This window comes from Prionailurus bengalensis, chromosome E4 (assembly GCF_016509475.1).
Source record: "Prionailurus bengalensis isolate Pbe53 chromosome E4, Fcat_Pben_1.1_paternal_pri, whole genome shotgun sequence".
Taxonomy (NCBI): Eukaryota; Metazoa; Chordata; class Mammalia; order Carnivora; family Felidae; genus Prionailurus; species Prionailurus bengalensis.
The window spans coordinates 27,585,531-27,604,851 of NC_057360.1; the positions used below are offsets into that span (position 1 = coordinate 27,585,531).

General features: G+C 52.8%; 1 protein-coding gene across 1 annotated transcript in view; it reads right to left on the bottom strand.

The window, feature by feature from the left end:
• The window catches only part of LHX4 (LIM homeobox 4), a 46,764-nt gene that overhangs the window by 16,635 nt on the left and 10,808 nt on the right, over nucleotides 1-19,321 (bottom strand). Inside the window, exon 2 of the mRNA XM_043568332.1 lies at nucleotides 13,357-13,528. Coding sequence (XP_043424267.1) covers nucleotides 13,357-13,528 — 172 coding nt within the window. The remainder of the gene's footprint in view (nucleotides 1-13,356; nucleotides 13,529-19,321) is intronic.

The window sequence follows — 19,321 nt, forward strand, 5'->3', positions numbered from 1 at the left end:
TATCCAATGTAGAGGCAGGTATTACGATACCTGCTAACAGATGAGAAACTGAGGCTCAGATGGTGAGGTGACGGCCACGGCTCACAAAGGCAACGAGAAAGAGAACTGGGGCCTGAACTCGGGCTTCTGAGAGCTCTGCTGGCACATGGCAGGCATCACAGCAAACCTCCACTGGGAAGCCAGCCGTGCTGTCCCTACCCCAGAAGGGAACTTGGGGAGAGGAGCTCTGAGCTGCTCTGAGCCCCAGAGTATGCGGCCCCCAGACCTCCAATGCAGGGGCTGCTCTGGGACCCTTCACCCCGGGGGTGACCCCTAACACTGCGACTGACCCTGCCTGCACCTTCCACACTTCTGCCCCCCCTGAGGGCGGGCCTCAGGGGCCTAGGCCACTGGCTAAGGAAATGCACCAGATGTCAGCCAACAGGGGCCAGGCCCGTGTCCTCAGTCTCACCCTTGGGTCCAGTGCTCAGCCTGAGCTCCCATCTGCCCATTTACCTGTCCACCCCTGCTGCTGTCGACAAGCCTGGTGGGGGGGGGGGAGGGGGGTTAGACTATCCTGAGGGTGTCTGGATCCTGCAGAAAGTGGGCAACAGGCAGGCCCTGCACACCTTCTAGAAACTGGTGCATGTAAATCCTATACCACGAATGTTCTGGCACATTCTGATTTTAAGTTCTGTCCTATGATCCCAGGTTCCCTACGCTAGACACTGAAATGCTACTAACGAAAGCAGTTCCCAAGTACTAAGCCCCTACCGTGCACCCCTGTGTGTGCACACCTGTGCTTAATCCACAGACCGCTCCCTGCTACCTCCTCATGGCGGTCATCCCAGCACCTCCCCATCACTTCCTCCCCCCCCAGCCCCCCTGCCGTGAATTTGGTCCTGTCCTTCCTGCCATAATGCTTGGTGACTTCGATATCCACACAACAGTCCTTCCTGCCCCTGCTCCCTCAATTCTCTGACCTCTTCCTCTGAAGGTCATGGCCACTACCCTTCCTCAGCCACTCATCCACTCAGACCTTCTGTTGGCAGGAACTGCAGTGCCTCCAGCGGTGCTTTCCAGCCATCACGCCATCTTCTGGACCTTCTAGTTCCCTCCCCGAGGAACCAAGCCCCACACCTCTGCTGACGCAGGGTCCAGCTAGTGCTCCCGCTGTGCTGTGCACAGGTCCTCGCTCCCCTCCTGGCCCGGCTTCCTCCTCACCCAGCAAGGCCTCTGCTTACTAACCCCTCCCTTGCACACAGCCTCACCTCACCACCCCGCTCGCCACCCTCTGCCTTCTCCACCAGACAGGGAGTAGACACAGCACCTCACCGACGAGGCTCAGTTCAAATCTGTGACCCGTGTCTCAACAGGGCCCGGGAGCCACAGGGAGGTGTACTCCCTAGTGCAGTCACTCTCCTGGGCTCCCAAACACCTCCTCTCCCCAGCTCCCCGCCCCCAACCCCTCAGCCAGTGGCTTCCCATTTCCCAGGGAAAAGGGGCACTCAGCTGTCCTGTCCGGCCACCCATTTGTCCTGCCTTCCCTCTGCTTCCTACCCCAGAACCACCTGTGCCCCTGTTCAAGGCCAGCTGCCCACTTAGGCACAGAGTCCCTTTCTTCCTGCCTAATAAGATCATTCCTCCAGCAACTGTTCCTTTTGCCCCCATGTGATTAATTTCCCCTCTCAACTAGATCCTACCCAGCAGGCTATTATTTCTGCCACTTCAAAAACCCTCTCTTGACTCCGCATCTCCCTCCATCTACCACCCAACTTTACTCCCTGTAGAGCAAAATTCCCCAAAAGAAGGGTCTACATGCAAGGTCTCTAATGCCCCTGTTCCCACTCCTCTGTCTTTTTTTTTTTTTTTTTAGCTTATTTATCTATCTTGAGAGAGACAGTGTAAGCAGGGGAGCAGGGAGAGAGAATCCCAGACAGGCTCCAGCGGTGGAGACCCACGGGGGGGGGGGGGGGGGGGGGGGGGGGGGGGGGGGCTCAAACCCATGAATCGAAGGACCATGACCTGAGCTGAAACCCAGAGCCAGAAGCTTAACTAAGCCACCCAGGCACCACCTCCCCTGCCCCACCACTCTTTTCTTGAATCCACTCTGATGGTTAGTTAATTTTATGTGTCAACTTGACTGGGCCATGGGGTGCCCAGATATTTGGTCAAACATTATTCTGAGTGTGTCTGTGAGGGTGTTTTGGGATGAGATTAACATATGAATCAGTAGGTTGAGTAAAGCAGATTGCCCTCCTCATTGTGGCTGGGCCTCATCCAATCAGCTGAAGGCTTGAATAGAACAGAAAGGCTGAGTATCCCAAGATGAGAGGAAATTCCTCCTGCCTGACTTCCTTGAGAGGTCACATTGGCTTTTTCCTGCCTTTAAACTTGAACTAAAAAATCAGCTCTTCTTAGACCTCAACGCTGCTGGTTTCTGGACCAGAATTTACACACTATCAGCCCTCCTGGGCCTCCAGCTTGCTGACTGCAGATCTCAGGGCTTCTCAGACTCCAAAATCACATGAGCCAATCCTTTTAATAAATCTCTTTATATTACACACACACACCACACACACACACACACACACACACACACACACACACACACCCTGCTGGTTCCATTCTTTGGAGAACCCTGACTGATACTCCAGTCAGGTGTCACCCACCAATCAACCCAAACTGCACTTGCCAACGTCACCCGTGACCCCAGCGTTGCTGGCCCAGTGATCAGGTCTTGTCTCCCCTGACTTTTCGATGGCATTGGCTCTCTCCCTCCTCCTTAGAACATTGTGCTCACTTGGCTACAGGACCAGCTCTCCTGGCTCTGTCCCTTCTCCCCCAGCCCCCACCCCCCAGCAGCCTCTCCTCCATCTACCCCACTCGCTGACTTCACTTCCACCTCTCACCCAGACCTCTCGCCTAGCTCAGACTGGTATATCCCACTGTCTCTTCAGCCTCTCTGCTTGGATGTCTGAAACCAAACTCCTGATCCTCCCCAGAATCTGCACCACCCCCGCCCCGCCCGCGTCAGAGAATGGTGATTTCATTCTTCCAGTGACTAAGGCTGAAAGCCTTGCACATGTCCACCCAATATGTCAGCAAACCCTGTCGGTTCTACCCAAAATTCGGTCAAGAATTGGACCACTTCTGACCATCTGTACCTCTGCCTCCCTAGTTCAGGGCCCCATCATGCCTTGCCTACCACTAACGGCTCTCCTGGCTTCAGCCTTTCCCCCCACAATGGCCACAGTGATCCCATCTCACTCCCCTGCTCCACACCTTCCGGTGGCTCCCCCCTGGCTCAGGATAAAAGCTGATGTCCCTTTACTGGCCTCCGAGACCTTCCAAGACTACCTAGCCTCCTCTCCTACCACTCTGCCTGCTCACTCGCCCGGCCACACCGGCTCCTCGGGCTTCCTCAGCTCGGGGTGCTCTTTCCCCAGTTACCTACATGGCTCACGTCTGCATTTCCTGCAGGTTACCCCGCAAACGTCACCTTCTCCAGGGGCATTCCTTGACCACCCCCATGCTCCATCCAGCACTTCCTTCCATATCTCCCTTGGATGCACCTCATCGTTCTTGTTTGTCTACCCGATCTCTCCGTGCCCAGCAGGCACCGTATCTGATTTGTTCACCACCAAGTCCAGTACCTCCAGCAGTACCGGACCAGGACACGTGTTCTGTGAACAGCTGGTGAATAAACAAGGAATGCCTATGCCTGTGGTACGCATCAATGCTCGTCCCCCATTTGCGCATGAGGAAATAAGTTCAGAGAGGGTCGATGACTTGCGAGAGACCACACAGCCGGAAACAGTGGAGCTGGGATTTGAACCCGATGTTCTTCGTTACTCGGCCATCAGGAGGCAGCTGGGGGGTGTGAGCCCAGGCCCACGCCAGCGACTGCGTGTGGGGGCTGACGCAGCACAGTGCACTGTCCTGAGGAAACAAAATACTGCATAACTTAATTTTATGCTTTAATTGCTTGGTGGTGATTTACTGCGGGCTGTATATTTTTTTCCCGGCTGACACTTCCCTACATGTATTTCTTTTATCTATCACCACACTTGACAGGTAAGTTGCTGATATTTACTGTTACTGTATGTACCAATATTTCCAACATATATCACCACCACAGCCGTGTCACGGGCACATAAAGTTCTGCCCCAGAACGGCCAGCCTTCTCCAGACATAGGGGCCATATTTGGAGAAGGCCTGACACCAGGTAATATCAGAGGCTTCAGGAGTAGAAACACAGCCCCCCACAACACACGCTCCCAGACCCATTGGAACTGCCCCCACAGCGCTCTGCCTTTTGCTGGGGAGGGTTCTTTCTTTATTTTTTAGGTTTATTTATTTTGAGAGAGACAGTGGGGGAGAGCAGAGAGAGAGGGAGAGAGAAAAAATCCCAAGCAGGTCCCATGCTGTCAGCGTGAAGCCGGATGCGGGGCTTGAACTCACAAACCTCAAGATCATGACCTGAGCCAAGGCTGGACACTTAACTGACAGAGCCACCCAGGTGCTGTTTTTTTTTTAAATATGCTTTTCTTCTTGATAAATATTCAATATTATCCTGAGGTGGATGCTACTAGAAAAGTTTTAGAACCAGTGACCCAGTCCAACCCCCTCATTTAACACAGAACAAAACTGGGGCCCAGAAAGGGGTAGTAACTTGTCCAAGATCACACAGCTCAGTTAGTGGCAGAGAAGGGGCTAGGAAGCCCAACTCCCCCTTTCCCTCAGTCATACTCCACCCTCCCCCCGTTCCCAGCTGGGGATAGATTTGCTTCCCAAGAGGTAATGGGACATCGGATCCGGATCCGACCCTCTTCTGCAAGAGTCCAGCCCACCTCCCTTAGTTTCGGCAAACATGCGTCGAGCACATAGTACGCAGGCAATTTCATGTGAGCTACCTCATTTAAACTGCACAATGGCCCTCCCAGGTAGGTATTTCCATTCCCGGATGGGGACAGGCTGGGAGCCGTCTCCGGCTCAACTACACTCCCCCTCCTTCCCACTCCTACCTCCTGGCACCTACTCTGCTCACTCCAGGCTAATTCCTCTCTGCCCAGGTGTTCACTCAGCTGTCACCAAGTTGCCCTGTGCAGAGGAACCACCTGGGATGTCTGCTTACAACTGGAAGAGCCACCCCGACTCCTGACCCCGGGCCCAGCGTCCACAGTTAGCAAGGCCCCCATGCAGACCACAGAAGCCCTGTGTCACAGATGTCTCAGCACCCCTGTGGCATCTGCAGGTTGCTTGTTGATTCTTGAGTCCCCCAAGACCTAAGGACCCATTCTCAATGGTGGTGTGGCAGGGACATTCAGGGATGGAGGTCCCATCTGACTCCTCACACCAGACTGACCTGCCGCGCTGACACGTCGCTCGGGCCACAGAGCCCAGCTCTCATTCGCCTGTGGCTTCTCCTCAAGTGGGGCTCCCAGGACCACAGAGTCAGAGCCACAAGCCAGACACTGGCTCTGGTGGGACCCTCCTGCGTGACCTGGGCCAGAGAACCAGCAGGAAATGAGGTGGAGCCGGATCACAGCGGCCAAGTGCTGGGCAGGGCATTTGGGGAGGCCTGGCAGGAAGAAGCTTCCAGCTGCACAGAGGGGAGCTGACAGGGGCTGAGAGGGGGCAGAGGCAGTGGGAATAGAAAGAGTTGGGAGCCTGTGACCGAATGCCTGGGGTGGAGATGAAGGAGAGGGCAGGTGGTTGAACCTTCAGTGAGGAGGAGACGGGGCCACCCCCCACCCCACACTGGCTGGTGTGTTTTCCTGGGATGAAGAGGCGCCTCCACACGTCCCATCACCGAGGAACCCAGACCCCTCTCTGCTTGGGGACCCGTTTCCACAGCTCAGATGCCATCTCACTCCCAGGTTGATTTGCAACCACTTGGCTCCAAACAGATTCCCCAAGGCCGAAAAGTCTCTGGGCTGCAGGCCCCACAGATGTCAGGAGGCCTTCGCCCCAGGCTGGGCAGGCGCAGCTGAACCGGGGCCTCTGGGGCGGGGAGACAATCCGCGGACTCATCACCGCCTGATATACGGCCTCGGGTCCCAGGGGGAGCTGCTCCGCTAAGTAATTGCTTCTGCCTTGATTACAGGCCTTCGCAAATGACTGTGGGCCTGGTCCCACCAGTGTGTTTGAATCTTACAAATGTCCACATGCACAGACACTATCTGGACCATCTGATCGTTACCTTAAAAGGTTTAATTTGCTTAGCGAGGGAATTAGACTATAAACTATTCAGAAATTATGGAAAGTCACACGTCAAAGAGACCCTCCCCCTGTGGGTTCCTTAAGCACATTTTGCTAGAATGTGTGTGTGTGTGTGTGAATGCATGCACATGGCCATGCGCGTGGAGGGGGGAGGCTAGCAGGTGTGTAGTTACCAGAAATAACACTGGCTCACAAGGACCTGGACCCAGACTGGACCAGCAATCAACCCCAGAACTGAAGTGGCCTCTTCCTGGGGCTACAAAGTAAAAGCTGGCTGGAGATGGCCACACAAGCACACAGGCTGGTCTCCCCCGGCCCGAGCCGGGAACCCCACTCTGGGAAGAAAAGGCTGAAGGCTGCAGTCACACCCACAGAGCTCTGGACCACACGGGGAGGGATGGCGTCCCCTGGGGAGGGCTTGTGGTGGCTCTCACCTGCCCCCACACCACCAGGCAGACCGTTGTTCCAATCACCTGACCTGCCACTGGACACAGGCAGGTGGACACAAGTCCCACCCCGGAACCCCTGTCTTGTCTGCAGCCTTTTGTAGCCTCAGCCCCTACGAACCTCCTTCTCTCTTTCTTTCTCCTCCTTCCATACACATTCACCATCATGACTTCAACAAGAATAACCCCTAATGACGACTACAAAGCACTTCCTAAATCTTCATCCTCAGGGTAATCCAGAAAAGTGGAGATGTGTGTTCCCATCCCTCTTTCGAGGCGGGATGGTGAGACTCAGAGATCAAATGCCCCCAGGTCACATACAGTCTGCATTCAAACCCAAAGCGGGCCACTCTGTGAAGTCCACCTCGCAGAGAGGCTGAGCGGGACTTTGCCCGTATTACCTGATTTCCTGCGGGCATCTGCCCTGCCTAGGGGCGGGGGCCCTGGTCACCAGAGTGATTGGGCCAAGGTCACTAGTGAAGACCAGGCTGGAGCCAGCAAAACCACCCTGCGTCCCGGCCAAACGCAGGGCATGCTGGAGCTGAAACAGGCTGTTCTGAACTGCAGGGATAAATCAGCATCTCCCGGGCTCCCAAGGACGCTGCTTACCTGCCCTTGGCCGGCAGCCTGGCTGGAGATTGACTGGCTGGGGGAGGGGGCACTGTGAGGAACCAAAGCGCCTGGCCAAGCGGGGCAGCGGCCCACACAGCTCCCCACTGACAAGTCGTGAAGCGGCCTTCTATCCCACTGGGTCCCCACAAGTGACCATCTCTGCCCGCCAGGCAGGTGAAGGCCTCGGGGACAGACAGACACCCCCAGAGACACAAGAAGTTTAGACAGGAACCCCCTGGAGTGGCAGTCACTCTCAGAATGCCTCCAACTCTTCCCCCAGGCTCCCTGCTGCGGGTATGAGCACAAAGCCCTGGTAGTCAGGGACACAAGCCTGGAATGTTCTCGAAAGCTGTCTGCTCTCTCTTTGATTCTGTAGCCCTGTTTGTTTTCACACTGTCGTACTTGCTGGTTTGTTTCCCAAATCTTCATGTAAATCCCCACGGCATCTTCAGCCTGTGGTTTATTCCCAGCACAATGCAGTGTGCCCTCCGAGCTCTGCCAGGCTACCCTCATCTCCGCAGGACGTTAAATGTCACCTCAACAGGAAGGTCTCAAAGCTGAGGGCTGGGGGCGGGGAGGAGGGAGGCCAGGAGAAGCCAGCCCAGGCCTAGCCCCGAGGGAGGGCTCTGACAGCCTGGCCCTCCAGGGCTGCAGGTCAAGTGGCCACACGTCAGGGCCAGAAACCCAGAGACACTGGTAAAGCAGCCAGCATCCTGCTAGACATAGGTTTCCATGCTATTTCCTTCCCATCTCACGACTCTGGGCTCCACAATGAGCGCCTTCTAACAGTAAGGCAGTGAGGTTCAGAAAGGCCCGGTCACTTGTTTTCTGACAAACAGCTAGCACGAGACAGGACGGGAATCCAACCGAGCACCATCTGGGTTCACTAAACCTCTCTGTTCATAAAATAACTCCCTTTTGTGAAATGCTCCTGTGTGCCAGGTCTTCTAAAGCATGCACCATTAACATTCCCATTTTTTTCTGAAGAGGACAGTGGAGTTCAGAGATGTTAAGGAACCTGCCCAAGGGCACCCAGTTCCTGGATCAGAGAACCTGTGCTATTCACTGCACTTCAGAGTAAGAGAGTTGCCAAGCCCTTCCCAGGCCCCAGTCAGTGATGAGGAGGGGACCCAGAAGCTCTACTCCCAGACTCCTGCCCTCCCCAGGCCCTGGTCTCTTTGCAAGGAGATGGGGACCCGGGACGTACGGGACACACAGTCCAGAAAGGACTTGCTTAGCAAATACAACAGAAAGAGCCGTTGGCTCCTCAGCTTGTGATTCATTTGCAATAGCCTCGGAACCACTGCGTTTAGTCAACTCCGTGCCTCTCCTCTCGGTCTCAGACTTTTATTTCCTGTGGAGAAAGGCAGCCAAGGACCCAGGAAGCAAAAACAACAAACAACAGTAAAGATCAGCCAATGTTACCGAGCAAGAGAGAATTCAACAGCTCCAAGAGAAAAATGCAACAACCACAGAGTACAACCTTCCAACAATACTTCTTTCTTGGTCTGTGCACACATCAACATCGCCCTCTGCTGTCAGCCACCAGTATTATCACATCTCGTGGGCTGAAGGCTGATGGAAGGCTGACCTCACCCCACTTCTGAGGTATCACATACCTGCGGCAGGGTACTCTTCACATGACAGTCTTGATTCGAAAACCTTCACGCAGGATAAAGGATACCCCTTGGAGTTACGCAAAGCAGTGGCCCTTCCCCTTGTTATGGGCAAAAAGATTTAAAATATTGATCCTGAAAATTAGAACCACAATGCTGATCAGTGAGGTCAGTGTCCCTCTGAGCAGGGCTATGGGGCAGGTATCTGAAAAGGGCAGTGATTTTTCTTTCCTTTTTCTTTTTCTTCAAGGAGCGTAGAGCAGAGAGTCTCCCTGGCTCCCACCAGGCCCCTTCCAAATCCCGCAGCTGAGAGCATCCTGCGGTCTGACAGGTGAATTCAAGCTCATGGCGCCGACCTTCCCTCTCACCAGGCTGCCGGAAGTGACTCTGGCAGCCTCCTGCAGGACAGGAAGGGGCTTGGGGCTCCGGGAACTGCTCTGCCCCTCCCGCCCTGACTCGTATTCTCTCTCTGCTCACAGGTACCCTGTGTGCCATCTGAAAGCAGGTGCCTGGTGATGTTTAATGAACCATAATGAGGAGGGGACCACGGGCTCTGCAGCCAGGTTACAGCCTGAGCCCCAAGTGGGTAGTGGATCCCAAGACCCCGGCAGGGGTGTGGGAGAGGGGTGAAGCCAGTCTGACCCTGGAGGACTGACTCCCTCAGTGTCCTCGCCTCGCACTGTGACTTGCTATACCAAATTGCACCTGCGGCTGTGTCTTCCTGCACCGAACAGCCACAGTCCCCAAGAGCCATGTGGGGCCTGACTGCCGGTGAATCCAAGAGTCTTCCCTGGGCGGCTTCAGAGTGGCCCAATCTTCAATCTCCATTATCAGCGGGGAGAATCACCTCAGCTTTTAACTTCTCTCCACACAGGGGGCCTGGGTGGCTCAGTTGGTTAAGCATCTGACTCTTGACTTTGGCTCAGGTCATGATCTCACAGTTGGTAGGATTGAGCCCTGTGTGGGGCTCTGCACTGACAGCATGGAGCCTGCTTGGGATTCTCTTGCTCTCCCTCTCTCTCTCTACACCTCCCCCACTCACGTGCGCTCTCTTTCTCAAAATAAATAAATAAAACTTAAAAAAAATTTTTTTAATATTTATTTTTGAGAAAGAGAGAGACATCATGTCAGCAGGGGAGGGGGAAGAGCGAGAGGGAGACACAGAATCCGAAGCAGGCTGCAGACTCCAAGCTGTCAGCCCAGAGCCCAACGCGGGGCCTGAACTCACCAACTGTGAGATCACGACCTGAGCCGAAGTTGGATGCTTAACCGACTGAGCCACCCAGGCACCCCAAATAAATAAAACTTAAAAACAAAAATAAATTTCTCTCCACGCAGCACTTCATCTCAGAATTAATGACCTGGATTCAGCACTGAATCTGTGGCCTGTTCCCCTACTTCACAAGAGGATCCAGCCCTGAGGGTGGGTCATTTTATGAAGCAGGGCAGTCCTATGGAACCAGGAAAGTAAGTGCGACTGAATTATGGGCCTATGCATTTCCCAGGCAGCCTGGGCCTCCAGGATTCACAGGACGTCATGTGAGGGACAGAAGAAACTGGTCACCAAGCATGCTGTAAATTCACTATGTGATCAAACCCAGTGATGGTCTGTAGACAAGGCCAGGTGCATATGCCGGGGACAGAAAAATAATACCTAATAAGTCTTTCCTCATGCCAACAAGAAAGATCAAACAGGCGCGGGAGGAGTGAGCAAAAACAAGGCAACTCAGGGTGCTCGTCCGCTGAAGAGCTGGACTCACAGCCACGGAAGAATGGGGGAGACCTTCAGAGGACAGACATCATCCCTGGAGGATACAATAGCCAGGGTCAAGGCCTACCTGGGAAAGGGGGCACCCTGCTCAGGGGCATTGGGAACCCAAGAAAGCAGTGAGGTAGGACTAGAAGAGAGGCAGGGTGGAAGGCTCTGATAGCACAATGCATCTGGAATGTTCTGTAGGCAGAGGGGGCCTTGCTGAAGGAGCTGGAGGCCGGGGTCAGTGGTGAGGTTGGATGCCGGTGTGGTGGGGGGACATGTGGCCTCAAGGAAGTGGGAGGTGAGTTATGAGGTTACTGCTGAACAATGCCCTGGAAGGATCCAAATGAGGGTCATGGCATGGGGATGCCACAGAGGCAAGAGGTCAGTGCCCTGGCCTGAGCAAGTAATTGTCATTGTTATTTCTGGTCTTGGGCTTATGACTCATAGGCCTATGCTACTCCTCCCCCAGCCTGCACCCCAGGTCCCTTCTGAAGGGACCATCTTTCCTCATCACTACTTCTCCCAAGCCCGAACCTACACCTGAGCTGCGACCACTTCCCTTTCCCAAACACTCAGAGCCAGCCAGGCAAGGTCAAGTTCCAAACCCCAGACAGGCGCTCAAAGGAGCTTCTCTGGTGACAGAGTCCTGTGACGTGATCCTAATGGGTTTTGCCTGCACCCCAGCCAGTGGTCTAACTCGGGGACATCTCAGCACCTACCCTGTCCCCAGCTGGGCAAGAAGGCCATGCCCCTGGGGCACCTGGGTGGCTCAGTCGGTTAAGCGTCGGACTTCGGCTCAGGTCATGAACTCGCGGTTTGTGAGTTCGAGCCCCGCATCAGGCTCTGTGCTGACAGCTTGGAGCCTGCTTCGGATTCTGTGTCTCCCTCTCTCTCTGCCCCTCCTCCCCTCACACTGTCTCTCTCAAAGTTAAATAAACATTTTTTAAAAAAGGCCATGCCCCGGGAGCTCACTGAGGCTTCCCAAAGTTACATGGACAACCAGGAAGATGGTGCACAGAACCTGGAAGCGGGGACAGCTGACCCGACCCCAAGGCCAGGCCCCGCCTACTGTGTCCTCTTGCCCCTCCTTGCTCACACATTCACCTTCACAGGTGCACACAGGCACACAACGTTCACGCACACGAACACACACGTGATAAGATTCACTCCGTGCGGGGCCTACAAGAGCTGCCGTGGGGCTTGGCCCGGATGTCACTGAGAAATGAATAATGAATGACTCTGGTTGCCCACGGGGAAGGATGTAGGAGGAGGGAGCAGAACTGTGTAAATGCCAGAATGAAGGAAGCAAGGCAAGGTTCAGAGGTGAGAGAGCAAAAGGAAGACCGGGAGGACGGAGAGCACAGAAAAGACCTAGAGGGAGAGCCAGAGGCCCGGCCCTGAGTCGGAGCCATCAGGAATCTGTTGGATGTGCCTGCGCACCTACTGCCCCTGCCCTCAGGCAGCATACGGGCACAGGCATGAACACACAGGCACGTGTGAGTGAGCATGCTCACACGCACACCAAGGGAGAGAGCGGTGCATTTTTGACCCAAGTGTGACGGCGACAATGAGTGTTGCCTTCTGAGCACAAGCCTTGGAGGAAGCCCCAGTGGAAACCAAGATCACCTTTAATGTGCTTTTCAACTCGTATTGGGCTAATGAAATTTGAGAATCCTCAGAAATTCAAATCACCTGTTCTCTGAAGTTCAACCTTGGCAGGATTTGGGAGAAACATGTCCTGGATCCAGGACTGGCATTTGTCCCCATGTCCCCTCCCTTTGTGCAGAATACATGACCTCTGAAGGAGGCATGCTGCCCCTCTGAGGCTGGCTCATTTGTGCCAAGTGTTTCCAGGCTTTGGTGAGCCTCCCCAGAAGCCCCGTCCCCCTCAGTGCACCCCCGTGGGCCACCCACCCTGGGCTCCGCGTCACCGATGGACACATCCCTTCTCTTGTTGTTGGTCTTGCTGTCACCAGCTGGTCCAGGTGAGCTGAGGCACCAGCCTGAGTGCCCCAGGAAACGGGTTCCGGGAGAGAAGCCCCAGACGAAATGCCACAGAAGATAAATTCTAGAAGGTCCCCTCTCCGTGACCAGCAGGACTTTTTCTGATGGATCCAACCCCAGAAGGAATTGAGGACAGTCTTAAAAGCTAACACTCAGGTGTCAGGTACTGTCCTACGGACTTTACACATATTGATCCATTCAAAGCTAATAACAGTGAGGTAGGAACTATGATTAGCAGCCACATTTTATAGATAAGTAACCAGAGACAGAGAGAAGTTAGGTAAGTTGCCCAAGAGCGCACAGCTAATAAGGGATTCAAACCCAGTCAAGGGTCTGGGCTCTTAACCGTCACATCAAACTGCCTCTTCATCATGTTTTCATTGAAAGCGATGACACTAACAGAGCCTGGCTTGACCCCGACCAGGAGCAACTCTTCCAAGCCTCTGGGGCCCTGAAGCAGCCACGAAGACTCCTCTAGATTCGAGGTGCAAAACTCAAAGCAGTCACCCTGAAAGTGGCAGGAATGATAGAGCCACGTGGCCCAAGAAACCAACACCAAGAAGGAGCATTCCCTTCAGGATTCGCCGGAATCCTTTGTCGGCCCCCCTGCAGAAGTTTGGCTCCAGCCCTCTGCCAGCTCTCTCCCCCACCCCCAGTGGGGAGAGGCAGATACAGACCAGGGCATGGGAGGGAGGCTGCACCCTGGGTTCTGGCTTACTTGAAGAAGTCTTCCTTGCAGTAGACGCTCCCGGCCCTGGAGAAGCACCTGTCCGCCAGCTGCATCTGGCAGTCTGCACACTTGAGGCAAGAGCTGTGCCAGTGTCTGTCCAGGACCTTCAGGATGAACTTGTCCAGGATATGCTGGTTGCAGCCGGCACACTGAGGGATCTCTGTGGGGAGAGGAGAGAAAGGCAGAGTGAGCCTTCCACACAGCACGGCTAACCGGACCAGACCCTGTGTGGATGCCTTCCTGTTCTTCACGATTCATGTCCCACTGGAGGGAAAGGACAGAACCCAGACCCTTAGGGCTGCCACGTATAATTGTGCAGGCTGTGCACTGCACAAAGGTCACTGGTCAACGAGGCACGTGGGAACTGAAATCCAATGCACCCAGTGTTTCCTATTAGGAGGGGAGATCCTCCCGGGGACAGAATAATGTTTCTTTTGCAGCTATGTATCCCAGCCGCCTAGCACAGTGCCTGGTACACACGAGTAGCTCCACAGATATGTATCACTACATAAATATTGGATCAAATCCTCTCTAAGAAGCTCACTTCGAAACAGTTCACCTGCTTCTCCCATGCACTCCAAAATATCAACAAACCAAATCTCTCCGGAATCCTACATTCTTGATTCATATCATCTTTGTCGGTGTGATATAATTTAAAAGTATTAATGTAAGGGAACTGGCCTCAAAGCACAGGGGACAAAGTTTGAACACATCTATGTAGAAAGAAAGCTCTCTCAAGTTCTAAATCATTTGTGTCTCAAACCTGTAGACAGGCTATGGGGACACTCACTAAATGACATCACCGTGTCAGACACACAGATGTCAGTGTTGGGCACAGTAACCCCCAAACCCAGTCTGTTCCCCTTTCTGGCCTCAGCAGCTACCAACATTTGCCTGAAAGTCAGACCCACTAGATGCCTTGCCCTTTGACCCCATTCTCACACCAAAATGCCCCACGGAAACTACAGGAACCACAATGAGACAGAGATGCATGGGTCTGGACATTTGCTACCTGTCCCAGGGCATATGGCATTTTTCTCTATCTCTGAAGTTTTCCTCTTTGACAAAGAAAATGTTCAACCAACCAGCTACCAAGTTACTTACCAAACAGTTCTGATGTCCCCACCAAGGTACTAAGCACACAGGACAGCAACAGGAATCTCCATCAAATAAGGGGGGATGGGTAGGACACAGGGTGGGACCATGGATTCTGGAGCCAGCCTGCCTGAGTTTGAACCCTGGCTCTGCTTTTTAACCTTCCACAAATTACTTGGCCTCTCTCTGCCCGGTTCTCTCATCTGTAACAAGGAGGGGTGGGGGTGATGATGACAGAAGTCCCTGGGAGGATTGTTATGAAGAGTAAGTGAATCAATACTGTAGGACAGGGCCAGTATCCAGTAGGTGCTCAATAAAGGTTTGCTGTTACTAGGAGATAATTGCAGTAAGTGTGTGTTGTGTGTGGTGCTGGTGTGGCTGAGGGGAAGGAAAGTTAGGGACCCACGTTCATGCGCTTGATCTCATTGATCGAGAATCGCTGCACAGATGTCCCCACGCTCCTGTGGAGGCTCAGATTGTGTCCACAAGACAGGTAGTGCTCCTCCCACTACAAGGACACCCCTGCCTCTCTCCGGGACCATCAGGACTGGCGTCCCTGGAGCAGCAGGAAGAGGTCCAGAAGCAGGGGGCCTTAGCAGTGGAGACATCTGGATAAGCAGAGAGGAGACTGAGGAGCGAAGGGTGCATGACCAGGGGCTCCCGCCGCCGTGTGACAAGGCCAGCCTGCGAGGGGTGGGGGAGGGGGGACGACTCGTGCAAAGGCGCTCACGCAGCGCGCGGGCGCGGTTTCTCCAGCCCGCGCGTTGGCATTCGGAGCCGCCGCAGACGCCAAGCCAGGGGCTGGAGGAAGGCGGTGTGTGTGTGGAGGAGCACTGCTCTGGCACCATTTTGCACGCGAGGGGAGAGAAGACCGAGGCCCTCGCGCAGGGAAGCGGCTTGCAGATCGGCAGGAACCCGTGCCCACCAGCCCGTCCCAGGTCCCAGACCGTGTGCAACCGTCTGCCCGCTGAGCACCGCCGCCCGGGGCCATCGGGGACGCGGGGACACGGCCCGCTAGGGGCATCTTTGTGTGAGCGAACGGCTGAGTCCGAGGGCCGGGTACCCCGCCGGTGCCCGCGATTGAACCCTAGGAGAACCCGGACGGAGAACCGTCCTCTGGGCGCGGGGAGTGCGCCCGCCGGCTCCCTCCCGCACCCCGCCCGGCTCCGCGGCCAGAGGGCGTCGATTCCCACCTAATTGTTGTCTGGCCTTGCCTCCAGGAAAGATACGGCTGTATTTCTCCTGCCGACCGCAAATGCATGGGGATGAGGGCGAGGATGTGTGCTCATAAAATTTATTTCGAGCTAGGTATCTACCGGGAGCCTTAATATGATGAGTATTCAAGAGAGAATACATTAAGGCTAATGTATGCAGGGAAGGGCGGGCAGGGGAGTTTTAGAGGCTTGGAAACGGAGACAACATCACGTTTAGGAACAACACTAAAAGCAGACAGGCAAGCCATCTCAGCCTCCAGCTTGCAGGGATGCTCCCTGCTGAGTCCATCTGTGCTGCCCAAACTGGGGGTTCTCAGCGGCCTTGGGGCCAAACTGGGGTGCTCGAGTTTGGCAAAAATGTGAGGGTCAAACCAAGGTGATTTTTAAGTTAAAAAAGAAAACAAAACAAAAACAAAAAAAAACGTCTCACGCTGTATGCCAATGTAGATTTTGAGAGGGGAGTGGCATTTTTAAAAACGAAAGTAACCTAGAAATGATTTAAGAGATCCATAATATACCCGTAATGGTAAAACCAGACATCAAGAGCCTGTCGTGAACTCTGCCAGGTCCTGGGTGTAGATTACGTCAATAATCTGTACAAATTGGTGAGGAAGGTATTTTACAGATGACAAAACTGAGCCTTGGAGAGGTGAAGCAAAGTGCCCCAAGTCCCACAATGGGGTGACGGGGATTTGAACCAGGAGCCTATGCTTAAGGTTGGCTAAACCCAACCTGAGAGCGGGAGGGATCCGGACATGCCTCACCTGGCTGGCTCTACCCTGTCATTTTATGGAGGGGAAATGGAGGCAGAGAGGTAATCTCAAAGCTGCTCTGTGTCCAGTGACAAGGGAGTAGATGAGCCGCCGGCCTCTGTTGCTTCTTAACAATTGGGCAGATGGAAATGTTTGAGGCACAGATGTAGATCCTTTGGACAGAGGATGCATGTGTTGTATGGGACGGACACCGAATGCCCCGAGGGTGGGAAGTAGGAGCCCCTGTCCTGCTGATCCCCTCCACCCAGCTGCAAGGTGCCAGCTTGTTGATGGCATCTGTCAAGTTCAGATTCATCCCTGCCTGTGAGGGGGTGGAGACTTGTGAACTCAGATCCCACACTTCAGGTGACAGCACTCCATGTAATTATTTTGATTAGTGTGAAATGTAAGCTATCTAGAAATTTTTCCAGGAGCAACAACACGAGCCTTTTTTAAAACCTACAATAAATTATTATTTTTAAATTCAGAGAGCCTGAACAGGACAGAGATTATGTAGGTCTCGTACCAGAAATTAAGTTGTAACCAAAATTTCCAAGGAGCCAGAAGATTTCCAAATCCCCAGTAAATTCAACGTACTTTTTATGCGGTGTTTGACATCACAAAATTCCACCTTCAAAACTGGTATTTAAGCAGGCCCTTGGAGTCACTAAGACAAAATTTAATCTATAAACTCAGTTCCTGATTATGAAGAGTCATCTCATTTTAAATGAAAATTTTTATCTTATCCACACACAAGTGTTCTTTGGTGATGCTCTCTGCTGGGACTCTGCGGAGAGGAAGCTTGGTCACGAAAAGACAGCAAAGCCCGTGGAACAGCCAAGGAATCCGGGGAGATGCTGGATCACACAGTACAGTACACTCCCCATCGGCGAGGCCCAGAATCTTCTGTCAGTCCTACAGAGTGACATGGCTCAAAGCACAGACCTAAACCCAGGCAGAGCAGATGTATAGACAAGCAGGCTTGCCTTGACACACTTGCTCGCCATGCAGAGACCTGCACCCACACTCACATAAACACATACGCACATAGTCAGATATACACACATTCGCACCTACTTAACAGTATACGTAGAGACACACATGACACAAACACACATATGCGCCCTAACACACATAGAGAAACACACACAACCACAAATGAACAAAGATACACCCTGAGACATACACAAAGGCACTCACACATACCACATTCACATAGGCGCACAGACATACACATCGTTGCATATACTTAGACACACACTTTTAACACACACACTGGCGGGTACACAAGCACACATACACCACAGTACTTACACAGAGTCACACATACACATAAACCTGCACACATGCTTCCTCACACACAGGCTGAGGCATCGCCATTCTGGAAAAAAGCCAATTCTTCCGAAGTCGAGCTCTGTCTATGGAAAGGAAGCCATCTCTGAATAAGGGAGCTGTCCAACCTCGAGGCCGTGAGGAAAGCGGGCATTGAGTGATACAGGAAGCTAGGGCGAAGTGGAAACGTTTTGTTCAACTATTCTTTTAGAAAACTCTTGGGAGAATTTGAAAGTTTTCAGTTCTGCTTGGAGTTTAGATCTTCAAATCTTTGGGTCTGCCAAACTGTTTATAATAAATCCCAGATCACAGTCTGCTAGACCCGGGTTCCGATCGGAGTCTACCATATATATGATCTTGGACAAACTGTTTACAGTCTTTGAGCCCCAGTTTCCTGACCTGGAAAACAGAGATGATAACACAGTCTCTCAGGGTTGCTGTGTGATCACATCAGAGAATGAGTATAAAACACCTGGCCCCATAATACCATTGTCCAAGCTCAATGGCAGCTCCCTTTTCCATTCTCCCATGGCCAGTTGCCAACAAGATGAATTTATACACTTAAAGTACATTAAAATTATTTCATGTTTCATTATTTCTCAATATAATCTCCCCCTCCATCAGTACCCTCCCCACACACAAAACACTCAAAACTCTCCTCCATCCCCTTAGTTCTAAAGCATCTGGAAGATGTATACCCCTTTCTAATCAACATAATCTTAGAGTATAAATAGCAGATAATGCAACATTACAAGGTTAAGTCTATTTGGCATAAAGAAATCTGGCAGACTCCCTTCTCCATAACATGAGGGCAAATTTGCCAGACCTTGGTGCCCTCCCCATATGTCAGTGGTGAGAACAGGGAGGCTAGGACCCCCAACCAGCTGAGCTCACTCCACTTCTGCCGTAACGTATGCAGGTAAGAGTGGACTGAGTTCAAATTAACAACTGAGGATTCGAGTATTTTTCTTGGAGATATCTAAACCCCAATGGAAAAGCGACTATTTCTTATTGGATAAGAAATGGCTAAAAACCTTTTCTTTGCCCATAACCTTAATCTACTTCTTCATGAAGGGAGCTTATAAAACCCATAACATGATGCCCAGCCCTCAAATCACCTAAAGTCCTGTGGCATGGGCATGACGGGCTTATTTTTCAGAGTGGCCCATCCGAAGATGGATTCCATTTTAAATCCCCAAATTCCTCCCTTAGTGAAGTTTTAGAAAACTGGGAAGTAGGGGAGGTCAGTCGAAAGGCCTGATGTGGTCTATGGTGGACCAAATTGCCCCCCTACAACTCCCCCTCCCCATGACATATAAAAAGTATTGTGCATTTTTATTCCCCACTCACGTTTCTTCATTTCCAAGAAACTGCTCTCAAGGAACCAGGGGCCACCCTGAAACATTTTGGAGACGGTTTGCGTGTGTTTGTTTGATCGATTTTAATTCTTTGAAAAATGGTGTTTTCTATCTCTCATCACGAAAGAACAACAAGGCGAGGAAAAACATTTTTTCCACCAAAGAGACTAAGGCTAGAAAACCACACTTGACAATAACTTCT